The sequence below is a fragment of the Lissotriton helveticus genome, chromosome 9 (assembly GCF_964261635.1).
Source record: "Lissotriton helveticus chromosome 9, aLisHel1.1, whole genome shotgun sequence".
Classification (NCBI taxonomy): Eukaryota; Metazoa; Chordata; class Amphibia; order Caudata; family Salamandridae; genus Lissotriton; species Lissotriton helveticus.
In genome coordinates, this window is record NC_136070.1 from 345,179,187 (window position 1) to 345,197,467 (window position 18,281).

General features: G+C 43.2%; 1 protein-coding gene across 1 annotated transcript in view; it reads left to right on the plus strand.

Annotated features, from left to right (window-relative positions):
* The window catches only part of LOC144781303 (sodium/potassium/calcium exchanger 4-like), a 492,418-nt gene that overhangs the window by 145,737 nt on the left and 328,400 nt on the right, over positions 1–18,281 (plus strand). Inside the window, exon 6 of the mRNA XM_078660074.1 lies at positions 2,623–2,697. Coding sequence (XP_078516200.1) covers positions 2,623–2,697 — 75 coding nt within the window. The remainder of the gene's footprint in view (positions 1–2,622; positions 2,698–18,281) is intronic.

Genomic DNA, 18,281 nt, shown 5'->3' on the forward strand with positions numbered 1-18,281 from the left:
TACATTTGCTGCAAATATATATCCGTTATTAATGTCCAAAACAAATATTTTGGGCCAATGCGAATAAACCAGCATTAATGACCTTATGGTGCTTTTCTTGACTTTATTTGTTTTCCCCCTTTTGATCTCCCATGCTTTTGGGCACCTTTTAAGTTTTATATTGTGCAGATCATCTGATAAATCATAATTGCATCCATTCCTTGACTTGATATTCTCAGTTATTAAGTGTTCAATCAGATGCATACTTGGCTCTTACTCGCCTATAAGTAGAACTTAGAGTAACATGAGCAGCTTAACCGTTTGTGGATGATTACATTGTCAAAAGTGAGGATAACAGGTGATAAGATTGCCACTATTTATATAAATAAAAGGTAATATCAAGAGGTATTGGAAAAAAGTGTTCAGTCAAAGAACTGTAAATAGTAGAATTGGTAGTTCACCAAGAATAGAACCAGATATCAGATTTCGACTACTTTCTGTTTCTAGAATAAAATTGATTGCGTTTTTGCTTTCATATGTCATTCTGGATCACCCACTAGATAACTGTGCCAATTGACTGCTACTTTGGTGCCGTTTCAAATGTTCCATTTTTCTTGTTTAAAATATAACATTTAAGAGATAAGTGATAAATGGTGAATATATAAATCTGCCTATTATTCCAGGCTTATTGCTGTAAATTCCAAATTATATAAATAAGAAAATAAAAGATGGATTAACCGGATTAACATGTTGTCGGGCACTGAACACCCTGAAGGTATGCAATGGGACATTTAATTATTATGTATATCAGTGCCCTACATAGGTCATCTAATGTCACGTGGCCCGGTTAGAAACAAAGCCATCTTTATGCACATGTTTATTAAGTTGACTTCTCTCTTACACACGGCGACTTTTGACATACCATTCTGTGCATGTCAGTGCAGGATAATATTCTCTGAAACTGCATTCTCTTACATTTCTACTTTGTAGGCACACTCTCACGGCACCTTGAACATTCAGTACAAGGGATAAAGTTTACTGCGCAAAAGTAATTGCTATTATTGTCCGGAAGGCGACGGTGCTATCATGCTAGAATAAACAATTGGGGCCTGAACAAGTCTTCAACACGGCAGCATGGGTACTGTTTATTATATGACAAGAACCACTTCCTTGTTTAGCTCAGAGGAGCACTCTGCTGACACTGCAAGGTTGCAGCATGTCGGAATTGCAGCTCAGCTGATTCCTGTTTACTTCCACGAGAGATGTCCAATTCTACACCAAGATGGGCACCCTGATGACACTTACCCATGGGAAATGAGGAGTCAGACTGCCCAGCAGGGATTTGGCATATCATTTACCTTAGACACAACTAGGAGGCCTATTAGGATGGCGGACGGACCTGCGTCCGTCCGCCACCCCCGAGGTGGAGGGACCGTCCACAGGGGCAGCGGCGGTCCTTTCATTGGAATTAGGATGTGACCGCCACCATGGCGGTCACAACCCGTATATTTGACATTGTGGCGGGTGCTGCTTTAAGCAGCACCCGCCGCAAAGTCAAATATGCATGCTGTGCATTTCCGTGCACAAAGCAGCAGGCACCACGCAGTGCCTGCCGCATTGTGCATGCAAATGCAGGGGGGTACCATAGGTACCCCCCATGTGCACCCCCCACCCCCCAACACCCTGGGGGCTCGCAACGGGCCCCCAAAAACAAAAGACCAGGTGCTTTTCCACAGCGGAAAAGCCGCCGTGGAAAAGCATGTTTCCGCCTGCATCGTAATATGGCTGGCTGTGTCTTGCAGACACCGCCATCATATTTGCGTACACCCACCGCGGACGGACTTGCCGTCCGCCGCTGATCCCAACACCATCGTAATGTGGCGGTTGGGATTTTCCCTCACCAAGGCAGTGAATCCGCATCCTCCAGGCTGGCGGTGGCTACCGCCGGCCCGGAGGATGCGCATTCACCACAATCCTAATCGGCCCCTAGGTTAGGGGAGTGCCAGGTAGGAGCACCTTATACTACCTTACTTATATGCCTGCATATATTTACTGCTATAGCACCATAATGGAATTGTTTTCAGTGTTCTCGTAATGCTAATTACGCTGTTAAGTTTCCTTCTATTAATCATTGCAGTGCACATATTTTACTCAAGAATCACAGTGCTTCAATAAATATTAAATTTTGAAACTGCAGGTTGTGCACTTCTTTTGTATTTCTTTGGGTATGCATGAGTAAGCAAACGAAAAGGTTCCAGATCTGTTACCACGATTTCCTTGGGAGTCAGATTTGTCATGTTCTGAGGTTGCACACACATTTATTTCCCTGTCAAGTTAGGGGTGCAGATGGTGCACTGTGGGCTAGCAGGACTATAGGTCATCATATCCTGAGGGGTGCTCAAAATCAGTCTTGCACCAGGCTAACGTTTAAGTTGTCCAAGAACCACAGTTTTACTTGAGAAAGTACAAACCATAGGACACTACAAAAGCTCAAGGATCATCTTACACTACATTACATCTAACACTGATTAGTTTCTCTTTATGTTTGTAGTCAGCTACTGAAAAAAGTTCATCATTTTACGTTCATTTTCTGCCCTTCAACCAATATAACAAGTATTGTGTTCTTTATTTCTCTTTGCACAGGTTGTACAACTGATGCCGTATCCTTTACTCAGAAATTTCACGTGCTACACCATTTCAGTCATCGCGCTGATCATTGTAAGTGATGAATTGTGCTTTGTATATTCAATGCATTTACCATTACATGAGAAAGTTTATAATGTAGCTCAAAAGACGGTCAGAGGAAACCTTTGTACAATTGCAATCCAAACAGACCTAAGGAGCTAACCATTAAAGAGGAATTTGGCTTTTTCAAAGACTTCCAGCCTTCCTGTGGGCACAACCTTTTCCTTTATGTCCTGCTCTACTTCATGTTGCTGGCACTGACATGTTCAGTCTTAGAAGTCTCATTTTTATGACTTAATTGTTGCTCTGTAGGCCCAAGTTGAACAAAAATCTCTCACACCAAATAAAATATGAGGAGTCAGTGTCATGCGGGTTCAGAGCTACATCAAAATAAGGCCGTCCCTTCACATTTCTCGTAGTATGGTCGTCAGGCTTACCTGAACCTCGAGACCCAAGAGGCAAAACCTAAGAACTCATTATTTCTCAGTAAGACTACTTCAAGAACAATGCACGGTGTTTAAAGTGTTTTTAATGTCCACGTTGATAGGAAAAAATGCAGTCATCTGGGACTGGGAAGGAAATTCTGCCCTGGGATTGTTTATCCAGTGATGGAGGAATTTTGTTTTAAAAAAAGTCATTTTGAAAGGAAAATGTGCTAAATTGTGAGATGTGGCCTGACAACATCCTGGTAATATTAACTGGTATTTTCATATTTTTTTGCACGAAAATGACGAATTATGGTTAAACTATGCTAGGCGGACCAGCCTCAGAACACTATGGAACCAGTGAGACATTCAGATCGAACCTCCACACCTACCTATACACTGCCATTTTCACTATAACACAATACCAGACAATGAGCAAATCCCTAAATAATTCGAACCAAGTGCAACACAACAAACTACAAACTGAATGGTTTTTTTTGTAGGTCGAGAATGTTATTTGAGATCCACAAATGTTGATAGCATTGCTAAAGAGCTTTAACGACTCTTCTGAAATTCCTGTGAGAAAAACATATATTTGTCTGTCTTTTGAACATTATTACGAAGTAGGGGGGCAGAAATCTCACTACTTAATGCAGGTGCAAAGAATGTTGGCACCCAAGGTTAACCATTTTAACCCCCTAGCACAAGGGTAACTTTACATGTTTTTAGGGGCAATATGGCAACAAGCCTCATGGTGGTTTTGTAGTCTGCGTCTTCGTCTTGCTTTGCCCTGGGACAAATATTTGTCTTCTACAGGAAGGGCATCCAGTGATCTTTACATCAGAGCTCTTCCTTGAAATAATAATCCTTGATGGAAATCTGCATGAACATCCTTGCTGCCTATTCTTTGATACTGGGATAAAGCTCTTGGAAGAGTCTCAAGTGTGTGATGTATAGATTACCTTGGGTAGGGAAAAGTTACATTTCCAGCATGCAAATAAGACTTGTGCATTTTGCTATTTCTTACCCTTGGGCCTAGTGTAACTTTCTTTGACAAATGTAGATTTATGCAGCTGGATGTTTGCAGTATTTTCGTTATATAGTAACTAATCACTCCATGTTGATAAGCAAGGTCCATTTTTCACAATGTAATGCTAAGAACACCATGAACAAAAGTGTTAAACAACAATTCAAACTTGTTATCATTTATACATCACTTCACAGTAAGGAATTTTGAAACCTATGGTTTTCTCAGGGTAGGAGGTAACTTTTTTATTAGTAACGCCAAACTTAAGACCAAAACCTAGGCAGCAGTTTAAAACGTCAAAAGTTGGGCCAGTTCGTCAGAGGGATTTGCCCCGCAATTACATTGACATTCTTTAAAACCCCTAAATAACGCTAGAACTTCTCAAAATGTTGGGAGTGAGAAAATAATATTATGTTCACATAATATTTTCAAAAAAGCAATCTAGCTTTCTCCAACATTTCAGGAGTTGGGGTTACCTTTGTAAAGGGCGTAATTTTTTTTAATTTATTAATTTGTTGAATTGTTTTGTGAGGCACTGATTTATGGCAGGTGCCCACTTTGTAGACACAAATGATACCAAACTTATACATTTTCTATAAAATGGTAGAATGTTTGTGAATCCCATATGGATGACATTTGTAGCTGTTTCAAAAATGACCCCAATCTATTAAAACTTCTATTTACGTTTTGTAGCTTCTCAAAAAGTTTGAAATGTATGTGAAACTTTTGTAAATACCAACTACTTTTTACTTTTTCACAATACCACCTTTCTGAAAAATGGGACAAAATATACTTAAAATAGCAACTGTAAGAAAGAAACCAGATCAATTGAAAATTGTTGCGGATAAGGTCATTTTACTGAAAAAAGATTCTAGTGGAGAAGAAATAACTGGACATATTGTCCATACGTAACTATTCAGTGTAGCCTGTGCAGAGAGGTTTGCTAGAAAATAAAGCATTTCCCTATTAACACCACAATATCTCAAGTCTAAATCTTACTGAGCGTCAACTATATTTGTTCATACCTAGTTCACCTTCTTCCACTACCGATAATGCCAATCAACCTGATATGAAAATACCATTATTTGGTTGTGCTTTGGGTCAATCACTGAGGAAATTTGTGGATAATATCTCAGACACGCAACTCAGGTAACACCAATTCTTTCACAATTCTCTAATTCCCTTTTGCCTCCACTCTGGCTATTAGTCTCTAAAACAAAGTCAAGGTTGCCAATAAAAAATGGGTTGAGCTTGGGGATGGCCAGAGGTAGAATTTAAGGTGAGAACCCTTGCACAGTAGAGCAAGATGTTGATTAGCATAATAATTATTGTTATAATAGTTGGTTGTTAATGACGAATGGAGATGTGATGGAGGAACTTGCCACATGAGATCTAGTAATCATGTTGGTTAGAATGGAAGTGAGTCAGGATTTGGTTCTAGAGATGCCTGCTGACCAGAACAGGTTGATGATGTTTGTCAGGCATTACCTTAAGGACGTTTTTAGTGTTGTGAGGTCCATAGGTCTATAATACCTCCTGTATGGTTGTGAGACTGTGTACAGTGACATTGTTTGATGTAACTGTATTATTTTGATTTGTTGTCATTTGTTCATAGTTTGTTATATTTAGCTAAAAAAAATGTAATATGGTTCTGTTACGATTTATAGCTATTCATGGTTATAATAAATGTAAGTGTTCGAAGTTATAGCTATTTGCAGAAAAATAGTTCCAAAGTGCACTGTCACTCTTTCAACTTCAATGGTGCTTGAAGAATATATAAGCAGTGTTCACAGGACTGTTGGTATTTATTTACAAATTCTTTAAAATACTTAGAGTTGAGCATTCTCAAGAAGGCATATTTAAAAAAAAACAATTTTAAGTCATACATTTAAAACACGTAGACATTGTTCGTCATGATATGAGCACATAATCATTACCCCAATGCATTTTGAACCCAAATGGCCCTTCATCAGGAGTAATGTATAGTAAAATACCTCACAAACATATTCTTAAGAAAAATCAAAACAAAATCAAAGTCACAACTTACACATTGATAGTTCAGTTTGGCTAACAACATGCCAGTGCTTGGAAAAGTAACCATTAATCAGAATATCAGAGAAACATAGCCACAGTGCCAATAGTTCTGCATACAATATAGGAGCATACGAAACCCATGCTCAATTTAGTGAAAATAGTGAAAAAGTCCTTTCGGCAATACAATGCTATGGAGCTCTATTAGTTAATGAGTGAGTAGCATAAATATTTCGAAAGACAGATGCTTAGTAAGTAAAAAAGTAAGTGGATCAAAGCCCTACAAACTGCCTCTCAGATTGAGTGACCAAACATCCCACGCTGAGGATGGTTAGAATTTCAAGTGTGGGATGTGTTATTGACTGCGTTCAAGATAGCCCCGTTGGAACTTTCTTCCTTTTGATGACATTTAAATTTTCCTCATGTTTGAGAGAAAGAGATGTGTATAAAGGAATGTTAGTACATTTGAATGTTTATCCTTGTTACCTGATCTAGGGGTCATTGCATGTCAAATGCTACTAAGCTGGCCTCCATCACAGAGGTCCTGTATGAATGAACTTGGCAAAGGAGGAAGTCCGCATGCATCCGTATTACAACATTGTTCTTGAAATCCTAGCCCTAAGTCTAACAGTGACGCTTCTGTTCAGCCCTCATCACTGTAGCAGTAGAATGTGTCATATGCCAAGCCTTTGCTCCTGGTGTCAGCACCCCACTTTTGGTCTCCATGCAACACCATGCTCTGCAACACCACGCTCGCACATTCAGCCCGCTTCCACACTTCTGACCTCCACTATGCAATGTTTGGCCCACCCTTCCTCAGCTTCCAACTCATGTCTTTTTGTCATTGTGCCAGCACCAAAGTCAAGCCTATACATTTTTGTTGGCCTTCTGAATCAGAAAATCAGAGGACATGGGAAGAGGCCTAATAGGCAAATGTCTGGTGCTACCTCCATCCGCCTGTCTGTGGCTCTGTTACCTAGTTGCACAACTTCTTCCAGGTATATTGCGATAAACACCTGCATCTAGTACTCCCCTGCTAATGCACTTTGATGTAGCAATAATCCTACAAGGTGCAATGTATATCTTATGCAGGGTTTTAAACTGTGGTGTTTTAAAACCCTGCATAAGTGGAAACTCAGGGGTTATGCACTACAAAGTGCCCCTGAACTTTCTCCTATGGGTTACCAAGTCCACTCTCTACATGTCCGCAGCCTGCCTAATGTTCATCTAAACTGTTCTACTACTGCTCAGCACAGCACCGCTAGAGTACATATATCCTATTGGTCCCTATGCATCGGTAGTTGAGTTTCTCTTCCCTTCTGTTGCCTCCTAACCTCCACTCTCAGGCACCTGTATAATAAAAAGTGCCCGCAGTAATGCCATGGTGGTGCATCAAGTCTACAGAAGTCTCATGGGATTCCCCCCTTAAATGGGTCTCCCATTACCACAATCCTTTTTTGTTCCCAGACTTTTAATTTCCTCGAATCTTCCCTTGCCCGTAGGCTAGCCATTAACCAAAGCAGAAGGTTTGCATAGCGATTCAGTCCTTTGCAAACATGATCAACAGCGTTTGGGACCCCCAGATCCCGATCTGTAGTCCCCATCCCACTTCTAGACCTGAGCAGTATGCCTATTATGTCTTCTATTTTGGTTGCTGCTACATCTCTACCAGGTTCCGTCTGTGCCTTCTCCGTTGTAGCCCATTACATATGGGCTTAGGCTGCTAAATAATACAATTTGAACTCCATCCCCCTCCCTCCTCCCCCCCCCCCCAAGCCTCCTTCTGTTTTGGCCAAGTGGAGTTTTAAATGTTCACTTGATGAAAGAAAATTGTATATCAACTTTGAAATTCAGAACCCATAGTGAAATAAATAATTATTCACCGTTTGACATGAAATAGTAGTAGTATTTTTTAAATTAAGAATTTTCTAGAATAAAGAACAACAAAAAAGAAAAAGGAAAAAAGAAAGAAACCAAAGAAAAGAAAAGAAATGTCCCTAAAAATATTTTCACAACATAAACGGGAACTCCCTTTTTGTTCGGCCACCTGTGTGGTAATGGGTAAAATGTTACTTGGGCTGTCATTAATTCTTTTCAACGAACTAGACTGTAAGAGTTTCTTGAAATGTAGTAAATGCGACTTGGATGCTGAAAAATATTAGTTTTTTCCTAATTGGTATATTTTTCCACAGTCACAGGTAAAATACCTTCGGGCACAGGTAGCTACTGGAGACTATGTAAAAAGAATTAGCAATAATCCACCAACACAGTGAACAAAAAGGGTGGAAAAGCAGCAATATCAAAAATAACCAGGATTCTCTCTAAGGCCTTACACAGAACAGCAAGGTCTTAGGATTTCACTATCAGCTAGATTCATGAAAGGAAATTGCGCTCGCAATAGCTGCGAATTCGCAATTCCTCTCGCAATTTGAAGGGAAGGAATTCAAGAAACCCAAACAACCAAAATAGCGAATTCGCAATTTAAAAATAGCGAAATCGCTATTAAATTCACAGAATCCTGGAGGATGGGCATTTGCGAATCGGAAATTGCGAGGAACCATGGATTCTGCAAATTTAATAGCGAATTCGCAAAAAAGCCATTCATGAAAAATCGCTAAAAGCGAAAAACGTGAAAATCGGTATTTGCAACGCGCAATTTAAGAAGAACTCAAATCAGGTGGTAACCAGTACTGAAAAAAAAAATTCAAAAAACAGTTAGGTCACTCCCAACAGGTGCAGGGCTGATCAAACACATTTAAGGACATGCAGCTGGAGCCTGGTGATTCCCACAATGCCTGGACTTTACATGCTGGTGAGGCGGCGTAGGCTGCAGCGAGCTGCACGCAACAGACGGAGGATACAGGAGCGGATTTTCCGCCTGCGGGTCACCCTTCTGGGCCAAACCAGGGAGCAAATCTATGCCAAGTACCGCCTGTGTGGGGCAATGATAATCAAGCTCATCCGGGACCTAGACCCCCTGATGCAGCACCTACAAGGAGGACCAATGCCGTGCCCACACATGTGCAGGTATTGTGCTGCCTGCACCTCCTGGCCTCCGGGAGCTTCCAGGGGATGGTCGCAGTTGCGTGGGGGGTTTCCCAGCCCACCATGTCCCGCTGCCTAAGGAGTTTCCTGGAGGCAATGCTGACCCAGCTACACCACTATATATCATTCCCCACCAGCCAACAGGACCTCAATGATACAAAGCTGCAATTTTACAATGTAGCTCAATTCCCACACGTCATTGGATGTATTGACTGTACGCACGTCCATATTTGCCCACCTGCTGAGACGGAGTACATGTACCGCAACCGGAAATGCTACCACTCCCTCAACATCCAGATGGTGTGCAATGCCAAAACAATAATCACGGACATTGTGGCACAGTACCCAGGGAGCACACATGACTCCTTCATCTTCAGGCACACCGGCATCCACACACGACTTGCCAGGGGAGACTTTGGGGAAGGACACCTACTGGGTAAGTACACATGCCCCAAATGTGTACGTTGTGATCATGTAGCTGCGCAGAACAGGCACTCACTCTCTGCTCCTTACATATAGGTGACAGCGGCTATGCTCTCCGTGAGTACCTCCTCACCCCATACCTCAACCCTGCAACTCCACAACAACGGCGATTTAATGCATCACACATTCGCACAAGGAACTGTATTGAGAGGACATTTGGCCTGTTGAAAAGCAGGTTCCGCATACTGCACAAGACAGGTGGGGCCATGAAATACGATCCTGAGGTCTGCTGCCGCATCGTGGCCGTGTGTGCCATCCTTCACAACATTGCTACCAAGCGCAGGATCCCTGTTGACATCTCTGGCAGTGAGTCAGAAGGGGACAATCGGCCACCTGCACATGTGCGTCACGCACGCGGGGAGAATCCAGCAGAAGGACACAGGCGCCGCATCCAAATCTGCATGAACTATTTCTAGGGCACCCACTCCCCACACCCATTACTCAACTCATGCATGACAACATTAATAATGACATGAGGCACTTTACGTTATTCAGAATTTTAGTTACTGTTACTGCACAATAAACATGGCATTCTGAAAAGTGTGAAAAGATTGACATATTGCATCATATGTCCAGGTTAGTCTGTATGGCATGCGTCAGCATGTGGCCTCATTGTAATGCACAACAGTTCAGTGGCGTCTCCGGGTAGTTTCCCCTGACCTCCTCTCAACGTCCTCCTCCAGATTCTGCCGTGATGCAGCAGAGGGCCTGCTGCTGCGGCGGGGTGCTACGACCGGAGGTATGGACTGGCTGCTGTGGCTTGATGTTGCCTCACTGTTGTCGTCTGCCCCCCCCGCCTGGCCATGGCCAGTGGCCTGCATGCCCTGCATGGCTGTTGCTATGTTCTCCAGGGCTGTTGCGACGTCCTAGCAGCACTGCACCATTTGGACCTGCATGGCCAGGGAGCGTCGCGAGAGCTGGGAGGTGGCGTTCCCAATAATGTGAATTGACCGCATGTACGCCGACAGGCGGGTCAATAGTTGGCGGTGTCTACGGCGATTGACATTCCGCTGCCTGGACATTGCCTGAGTGTTGGCCTCCACAGCTGCTGTCATATGTGCCACATTACGTGCCGTCTTGTCCAGTTGGAGGTGGATGGCGGCTAGGTGTCGGGCCTGGGTCTGGTGCACACTCAGCATCCTGCGCTCAATAGAGAGCCCACCTGCTCGCACAATTCTGCCCCTGCCAGCGCGGGATGTGTTGGTGCGCGGCTCCCTGACCAGACCGCTCGTCTGGCTCCTCACAGCCGCAGGGCGGCGGGTTTGTTGGCGACCTGCTGCTGGTGTTGCAGGCCCCACTGGTGGCTGTGTGCTGCGTGGTGCTACAGCAGCGCCTGTAGTCACGGGGGTGGCACGGGCCACAGGGGCGGATGGTGGGATGACCGCTGTTGTGGCAGCTTGCCCTGATGGTCCGGGCTGTGGGGTATGATGTGTATCCCCCTCCGTGTCCTCCGTGTTCTCCTCAATCACCAGGGCCTCGCTGTCTGTGCTGGGGACATCAGCGCCACCTGTGATGTGAAGTGGACGTTGATTAGTGACATGTTCCGTACACAGTTAGGCTTGCTTCATGCATGCAGTCTACCATTCCCTGTCTCGCAGCAGGATTGACTCTCACTGGACATGTCAGGCTCTATGGTACAGGATGGTAATTTTGGTCAGACTACATGTCCCACAATGCAATTGCGCTATGGAGCTGTACTTTGGCTGCATGATTGGGGTTTGTTATGGGATGCACTGGAGTCATGGACGATGCTAGGGGACAGGGGGTTGCAGTCGCATGGCACTTACCTGGTGTGTCTTGGGTGGGTCGGGAGGAGTCAAGCTGGGTCACACCCACGCAGGCCTGTGGGTTGATGGTCTCCTCCACTTGGTCCTCCAGTGGGGTGTTCGGTGGGACAGTGGCCTCCCCTCCACCTGTCGCAAATTGCTCCCCCAGCCTCTCAGCAATCTTTTCTTTTGCCTGCCCTCTTAAGTCATACCAGCGCTTTTTCAGCGCGTCCACCGAGCGCTGGGTCACCCCCACGGCGTTCACTTTGGCGCGGATGCGCAGCCATATGCGCCTTTTGTCCGCCTCTGGTACCCTTTGGGAGTTACTGCCAAATAGGCGGTTGTGATCCTTGGAAACTCCTTCAATTAGGTGTTTGAGCTGCTGCTCAGAAAACTTTATTTTGCGCTTTCTCCCACTGGTGGAAGCTCCTGCTGCATCCTGTGCCATGCTTGCCACTGTGGTGTCTCCTGCTGTAGTCCTGTGGGAATGCTGGAGGGGAGCTCTGCAACTGCTGCCTGTACTTCAGCCTCTCACTGCTGAATGAGGGTGGGAGCTGCCTACTTCCTGGTTGTGATGTCATCACTGTGCTCAGGATGCGACTTCCCGTTTTTGCGATCTCACACTTAGCGAGATCGCTATTTGCGATATCGGTAATTGCGAAATCGCAATTTCAACAGGGGTATCGGCGGAATCTGAGATTTTTTACCGATTTCTGGCTTCTCGCAATCGGCGATTGCGGCCGCTTGCGAATCGCATTTTTAAATCGCAAAACTTCATGAATGCCGTTCTGTGATTTCTAAATTGCGATTCGCATTTTCTCGCAATTTAAAAATCGCAGATTTGGACATTGATGAATCTGGCTGTATATGATGTAGGGCAATTTAGTGCAATTCTGAGTAAGTTGTCACTACAGCATCTATGTTAGTCTTAGAAAGTAGCAGGTCTCTGTGTGTAGACGGACGCTTAGGGCCTGATTTAGAGTTTAGGAGATGAGTTACTCAGCCAAACAAATGAACAGAAATCTCATCAGCTGTATTACAAGTGACAAAGGATATAATGCACTTGTAATTCAGCGGATGGGATATTCGTCACGTTTGTTTAAGGGTAACCTGCAGGCTCAACTCTATATCATATATAGCCCCTACCACACAAATAAGGATACTTTGCTCACAAGACATCAGCATGGGCCAGTGTAGCAGGAACAGAACCTCTGGCTATTTCATGAACACAGCAGCAGTGGATTGATTAAACAAAAGAAAGAAAACAAGCATTGGTAGGTGCATAAGGTCTCGCCTATGGGATTATTAATAAGTTAAGAGGTGTGGGAGAAGTGTATGAGTGCAGGGAGTGCTCTCTATGTGTCTTAGTGCAGGGTGAAAGTGTCTCAATGCTGGTGATTGATGTGTGGTCACTGCAGATTGAGAATTGTGAGAGTGTACAGGGTGAAAGATGTTATCCTGTACAAGGTAAGAGATGTGTAAGTATAGGGTGCAAGGGATGTCAATAGTATATGTGCAGGATAAACGGTTTGAGTTCATTGAGAGAGGTATGTCAATGGTGTGTGAGTGCAGAGCCAGCACTGTGAGTGGTGCGTGAGCAGTATCTGACTGCCAATGCAACGTCAGGGTGACTGTGCAGAGTAAATGGTTGGTAGGTGTGCAGGATACGGGTATGTGGTGTCTGAGAGCAGTTGAAATGTAACAGACAATATTGTGCCCCTACAGACAATAACAGGTAAATATGTAGTATTGAAATTATAGGTTGTATACGGTGTTTCTGTCGATTTCACCACTGCTTTCGACTGTGTAGATAGTCCAACACTCTGGAAAAAGTTAGTGAAGCTAGGAATTCCCAACTGCCTGCTTACTATACTTATCTCATTACATACTGCAACATGGTGTAGAGTCCAAATGGGGGGAGTAACGGGATCAACCCGATTAATATGTACTAGGAATGGACTAAAGCAAGGCTGCCTTTTGGCCTCTATCTTATTTTACTTTTTACGGGATCTCCCAGAGTGTTTATTAAAAATTAAACATTTTACACCAAAAATAGCTTTCAGTAATGTACATATTTTAACCCCTTCGCTGCGGGGGGGTAATTTCCCGCTGTGCTGGGGGGAGGGGGCGCGCACGGCGCCCGCATGCTGATGACGAGCTGAGCTCTCATGAGGCACGGCGCTCCTGTGCTCATGACGAGCTCAGCTCGTCACAGGTGCATTACCTGCCGTGGAACGCTCAGCACAGCAGGGGAATTATCCCCGCGTGTGAGCGTTCCACGGCTCATGACGAGCTGAGCTCGTCATGAGCACCGGAGCGCCGTGGCTCATGACGAGCTCAGCTCATCATGAGCATGGAAGAGGTTAATGTACGCCGACAATATAGTCACTTTTGAACTTACTCCAATAGGCCTTCAAAGAAATTTGAACGTCCTGAACGGCTATGCGAAATAAACTTTCCTCATCCCAAATATTTCTAAAACAAAAGTTGTACCTTTTAGAGGAAGAGAAAGATATTTTCACTTTAATTGGACACTAGATGGAAAATCCTTGGAGGTCGTTTAAGAGTATATTTTTTCCCAAACCTTACAAAAGTCCTCCCATTTGCAGCATATTCGTCTTAGGGCTGACACCCACATTGGTGCTACAGAGGTTTTACTCTTCCTCTGGGAATATACATTTATACTCCTTGCTCGAGGTTTTCCGCACAAAAATACCTCATATTCTTTCATACGCCCTAACACATCTCGATTAAGTTTTGACAACCATTAAAAATAAGAGAAGTGAACTTATTACGCAAATTCTTAAACGTTAATTGAGCTGTCCATGTCCCAGCAACACGCTTAGAATTATCTTTAGTTAGCACTTACGCCAGAGCCATTTGTAACTTAATTAGATGGGCTTATAATCTTATACATGCTGACCCAGGAAGTTTAAAGTATATTTTAAAATTGGAGACTTTTCCTAATGAGTCCTTACAGCATACTTTTAATTAAGAATTTTAGCACTGCATTAAATCTGTCCAATTGCACGGAAGCACTTTTAAAATCTTGGACACCAGCACATCTGAAGCTCTTCTTAAAGAACTTGACCCCAAGATTAAGTTGCGACCTGGATGTAGAACACTACTCCCAATTAAAATATTTTGCACACTTAGTAGACAGTTTAGAATATAAAACCCCGCAACAATATGCACTCTTTTCATTAGAGCATAGGGTCTGGCGCACTATATTCCTATTGCAGATGGGGATTCTTCCATTAAAAAAGCTTATACTTCTAAACAGGAATCTGTTATTTATGTAATGCAGGAGTGCAAGATTTATTACATGTATTATTAGTCTCTCCAAATTTGACCTTGGTGGTGGCTCCGCGCCGGGATATAAAGCCCATTTGTTTTAGATACAATATCTTTCCGGCACAAAGTTTAATCAAGTTCTGTAAATGGCCATCTGATTAATTCATCTGGCATAATTTGCACACATTTTTTGAGTGCTTTTTAACGTTGTTTTAATGCTGAAATATCATATCTGTTTTTTTAATATTTTTTTATGTATTTGTTGACCTCATTCGAGGTCTGAATCAAGTTAAATAAAATCTAGGTGAAAGGTATGTAAGTGTAGTAAAGACATGTCAGCAGCACAACCAAACAACATTCCAGTATATCATCTAAGTGATTAATAATAAGCTGTTTTTTGTTGTTGGTTGTCACAATGCACAGAGACATAGGTTATGTCATCACTGCACTGTCCTCTTAGTACACGGTGAATAGGTAAAAGAAAAACTGTGTGTACTTGCGCTTTGCTGTACTTATTAAATTAATTGTGCCAAAAAAAGCATTATTTTACTTTGTTGCACAGAACAAAGGAAGTCACAATGATGCATGCCACCTCTATTTGACTGCATTAGCAGAGCGTGTCAAGTTAGAAAACGATTCATCTGCCAAGTTTGAAAATGAGCGCGATGATGTAGCAGTTGTTTGGACGAGACCAGGACAAGTCACACAAAACCTAACCAATGGGGCAGAGGGAATCAAGAGTGGGTTGATGCTGTATCCAGAACACTGGAGCGAAGATTTAAACCTGACTAACATTCCACGGTCACACATGTTGGGGAGTGGTCACACTCCATCTCTTTCTTAGAGAATAAAAATATGTCATTTTCTCTTTTCTGTTCGAGGTTATTGAACGAACCCACACCTAATATGCCTGCAAATACAATGCACATTTGTGTATCAGCATTTAAGTATTGGTGTTTTTCAGGGTTTCCCATGTCTCAACAGAAAATAAAATACTGCAGAAATGTCATATCTTGCGACACCACAGGCTGTGGACAAGTACCACCGAAGCATCAAGGCCCTATTGCCACACGTGCATGTGCTGGCCTACATCTGGTTCAACCTGTACGCAGTAAAACGCAGTACCTGAAATAGCATGAGCGGTGCTGTGCATGTCACATGGAGAGGATAGCGTGGCCTAAGAAAAGTTTCTTACTCAGAGTGCTGAACACAAGGGGGCATGGGCCGCCCGGATGCTGGCCAAGCTAAGCTGTGGCCTGAGCCTGCAGAGCCACAAGGACCTGGCACTGACCATAACTGGTCGACCTGCTTCCTCCTCTCTAACCCCGACCAGCGCAGTAAGATGCGCCTCATAGAGTGCCAGGGCAATGATTACAAAAAGACAAGGGAGGGGGGGGGGCGTGAATAAATAACACAGAAGGAAGGCGAGGGGTTGGGAAAGAACAGACAGTGCACAAGGAGGGCGAGCGTTGAGGAACCGAGACACATGCACACACAGTGAAACCAGCAAAAAGAAATACAAACATGATAAGGACATGATTTACAGCCGTCAGCTGAGTGTGTTAGGAAAGCCAAAATAGAAGTTCAGTGGATAAAACAGCACTCGTGCCTTGGGCCACTGATAAGACCAAACACAAGAGGAAGAACAGGAAATAGCATGCTACAGCCAATAGAAATGAAAGAAAAGTAAGTGGTAAGCATACGAACCCAAGAAAAGCAAGGGACAGGATGTGAGCCCCTTTTGAGATATATATTAATAATAGATTTCACCGCTGGGCAGGTGAAACCTAAGAACCACATACAAGAAAACCAGAGTGATAGTGTGTCTCCCTGGAGTGTGCAGCAACAAAAGCCAAAGATTAATTTAGCATGAGCAAAAATAAAACCAATCTACACAGAACAGCTCAAGATATTGGTAAGAATTGAAAAAGTACAGAAGAACAGACATAGCTATACACAAAATAGTGAAAAAACAAGTTAGGCTGGCTGCTACATAGGGAACAGATTCATAGAGCAGAACAACAAGGGATACAAGCCCAGAAGTCTAAAGCAAAGCTAACAGGAAAATAGAGCATTAAGAAACTGTGAACCTCAGTTCCATCGGCACATAAACCTACAGTAAAAAGGCACAATAAAATGGTATATTATTGGCAGCTGGAATAGAATAGTAGAAGTACCGGTAAGAGACAACCTACAGGCACCTAAAGCGGAGTGTCAAGAGTTTACTGAAGCTGAAATTTTCAGTGTTTACTTTTTGCTGGTGATTGTAGGTGGCGAGCACCAGTACTCATTTTCAGAGACTACCATTTAGTTAGCATATTCAAACTTTAACCCAAATAAAGAGATATAAATGTAGAAGAGGGAGAAAGATGGGAAAACAGTGGTAAAAGGAGAAAGCAAGAAGACAGAATAGCCTGCAAGACTCAAGAATTATGTTGTGGTGGAAGGAGGCACTCTGTGAAATTAGGACTAAGCAGCCTTTGAATTCAGCAACCCCAGCCTTCAACAGTCCCAAGGGTGGGCTCCTAAGAAAAACTTTGAATACTTGCGCTTGTTTACCTATTTATTATACAATGGAAATACTAGACTTGTTAGCTCTTTGAATGCTAGAGTCAGTTTAAACTGGAGATCCACAGTCACTGTAATTTAAAAAGGTCCAAAATCAAGTTTGTCAAATTTGACAAATTCTTTCACTCATGCAAGCCATAACTAGGAGAGATGTTTAGTGAGGTAGTTTATCTGCTCAAAGAGTGGGTTACTGCAGCCTTTTTTAAGACGGCTCCTCTGAATTACCTTTCGCTCATCTCTTCAAAAGCCAACCCTTTGGTTTGACTCTCACTTCTGTGATACCAAAGTGCAAAGTCCTGGAACGGAAGTAGAGAACAAACTACAACCCTATTGCAAACATATCCATAGAAAGGCCATAAAACCTATCACAGTATTAGTAGGAACACACAGGCATCAAGCCTCTAATTCAGAGGTCCTTGCTATCGTTAAATCTATGTTCGGCCCTTCTGTAAAAAATCAAATAGAATGCCTTTCACCTGCCCGCAATGAGCTAGCTAGCTTCTTTACAAAAAAATATATAGGACATCTATTTCTCCCTTCCGAATCAAATTGCTGCCTCAGATGCCCAGGACATTGCATTTGCACCTAGGCCCACAAGGGCTACACTGTCTTTTCTCCATCCCACAAAAGAAGACAATTTGGAAGGTTTAGTAAAAACCCTCAAGTCTGGCTCCCCTTTAGATCCGACTCCCCTTCATTTTAGGGCTGCCACGTCCATCTACAGCACACAGAGAGAAGTATTGAATGTTTTCCTATCCACTGCATGTACCAAGAATTCCTGGAAGCATGCGGTAGACAAACCTCTCCTAAAAATAAAAAAAAACTTCCTTCAGTCCTACTGCAGTGGAAAACTACAGGCCAATATCTATTTTTCCTTCCCCCACAAAAGTGCTAGAGAAACATGTCATTTGACAACTGTCTAGAACAGCACACTATCCTACACTCTTCACAGGCCAATGTCTAACCCCGTCACAGCAA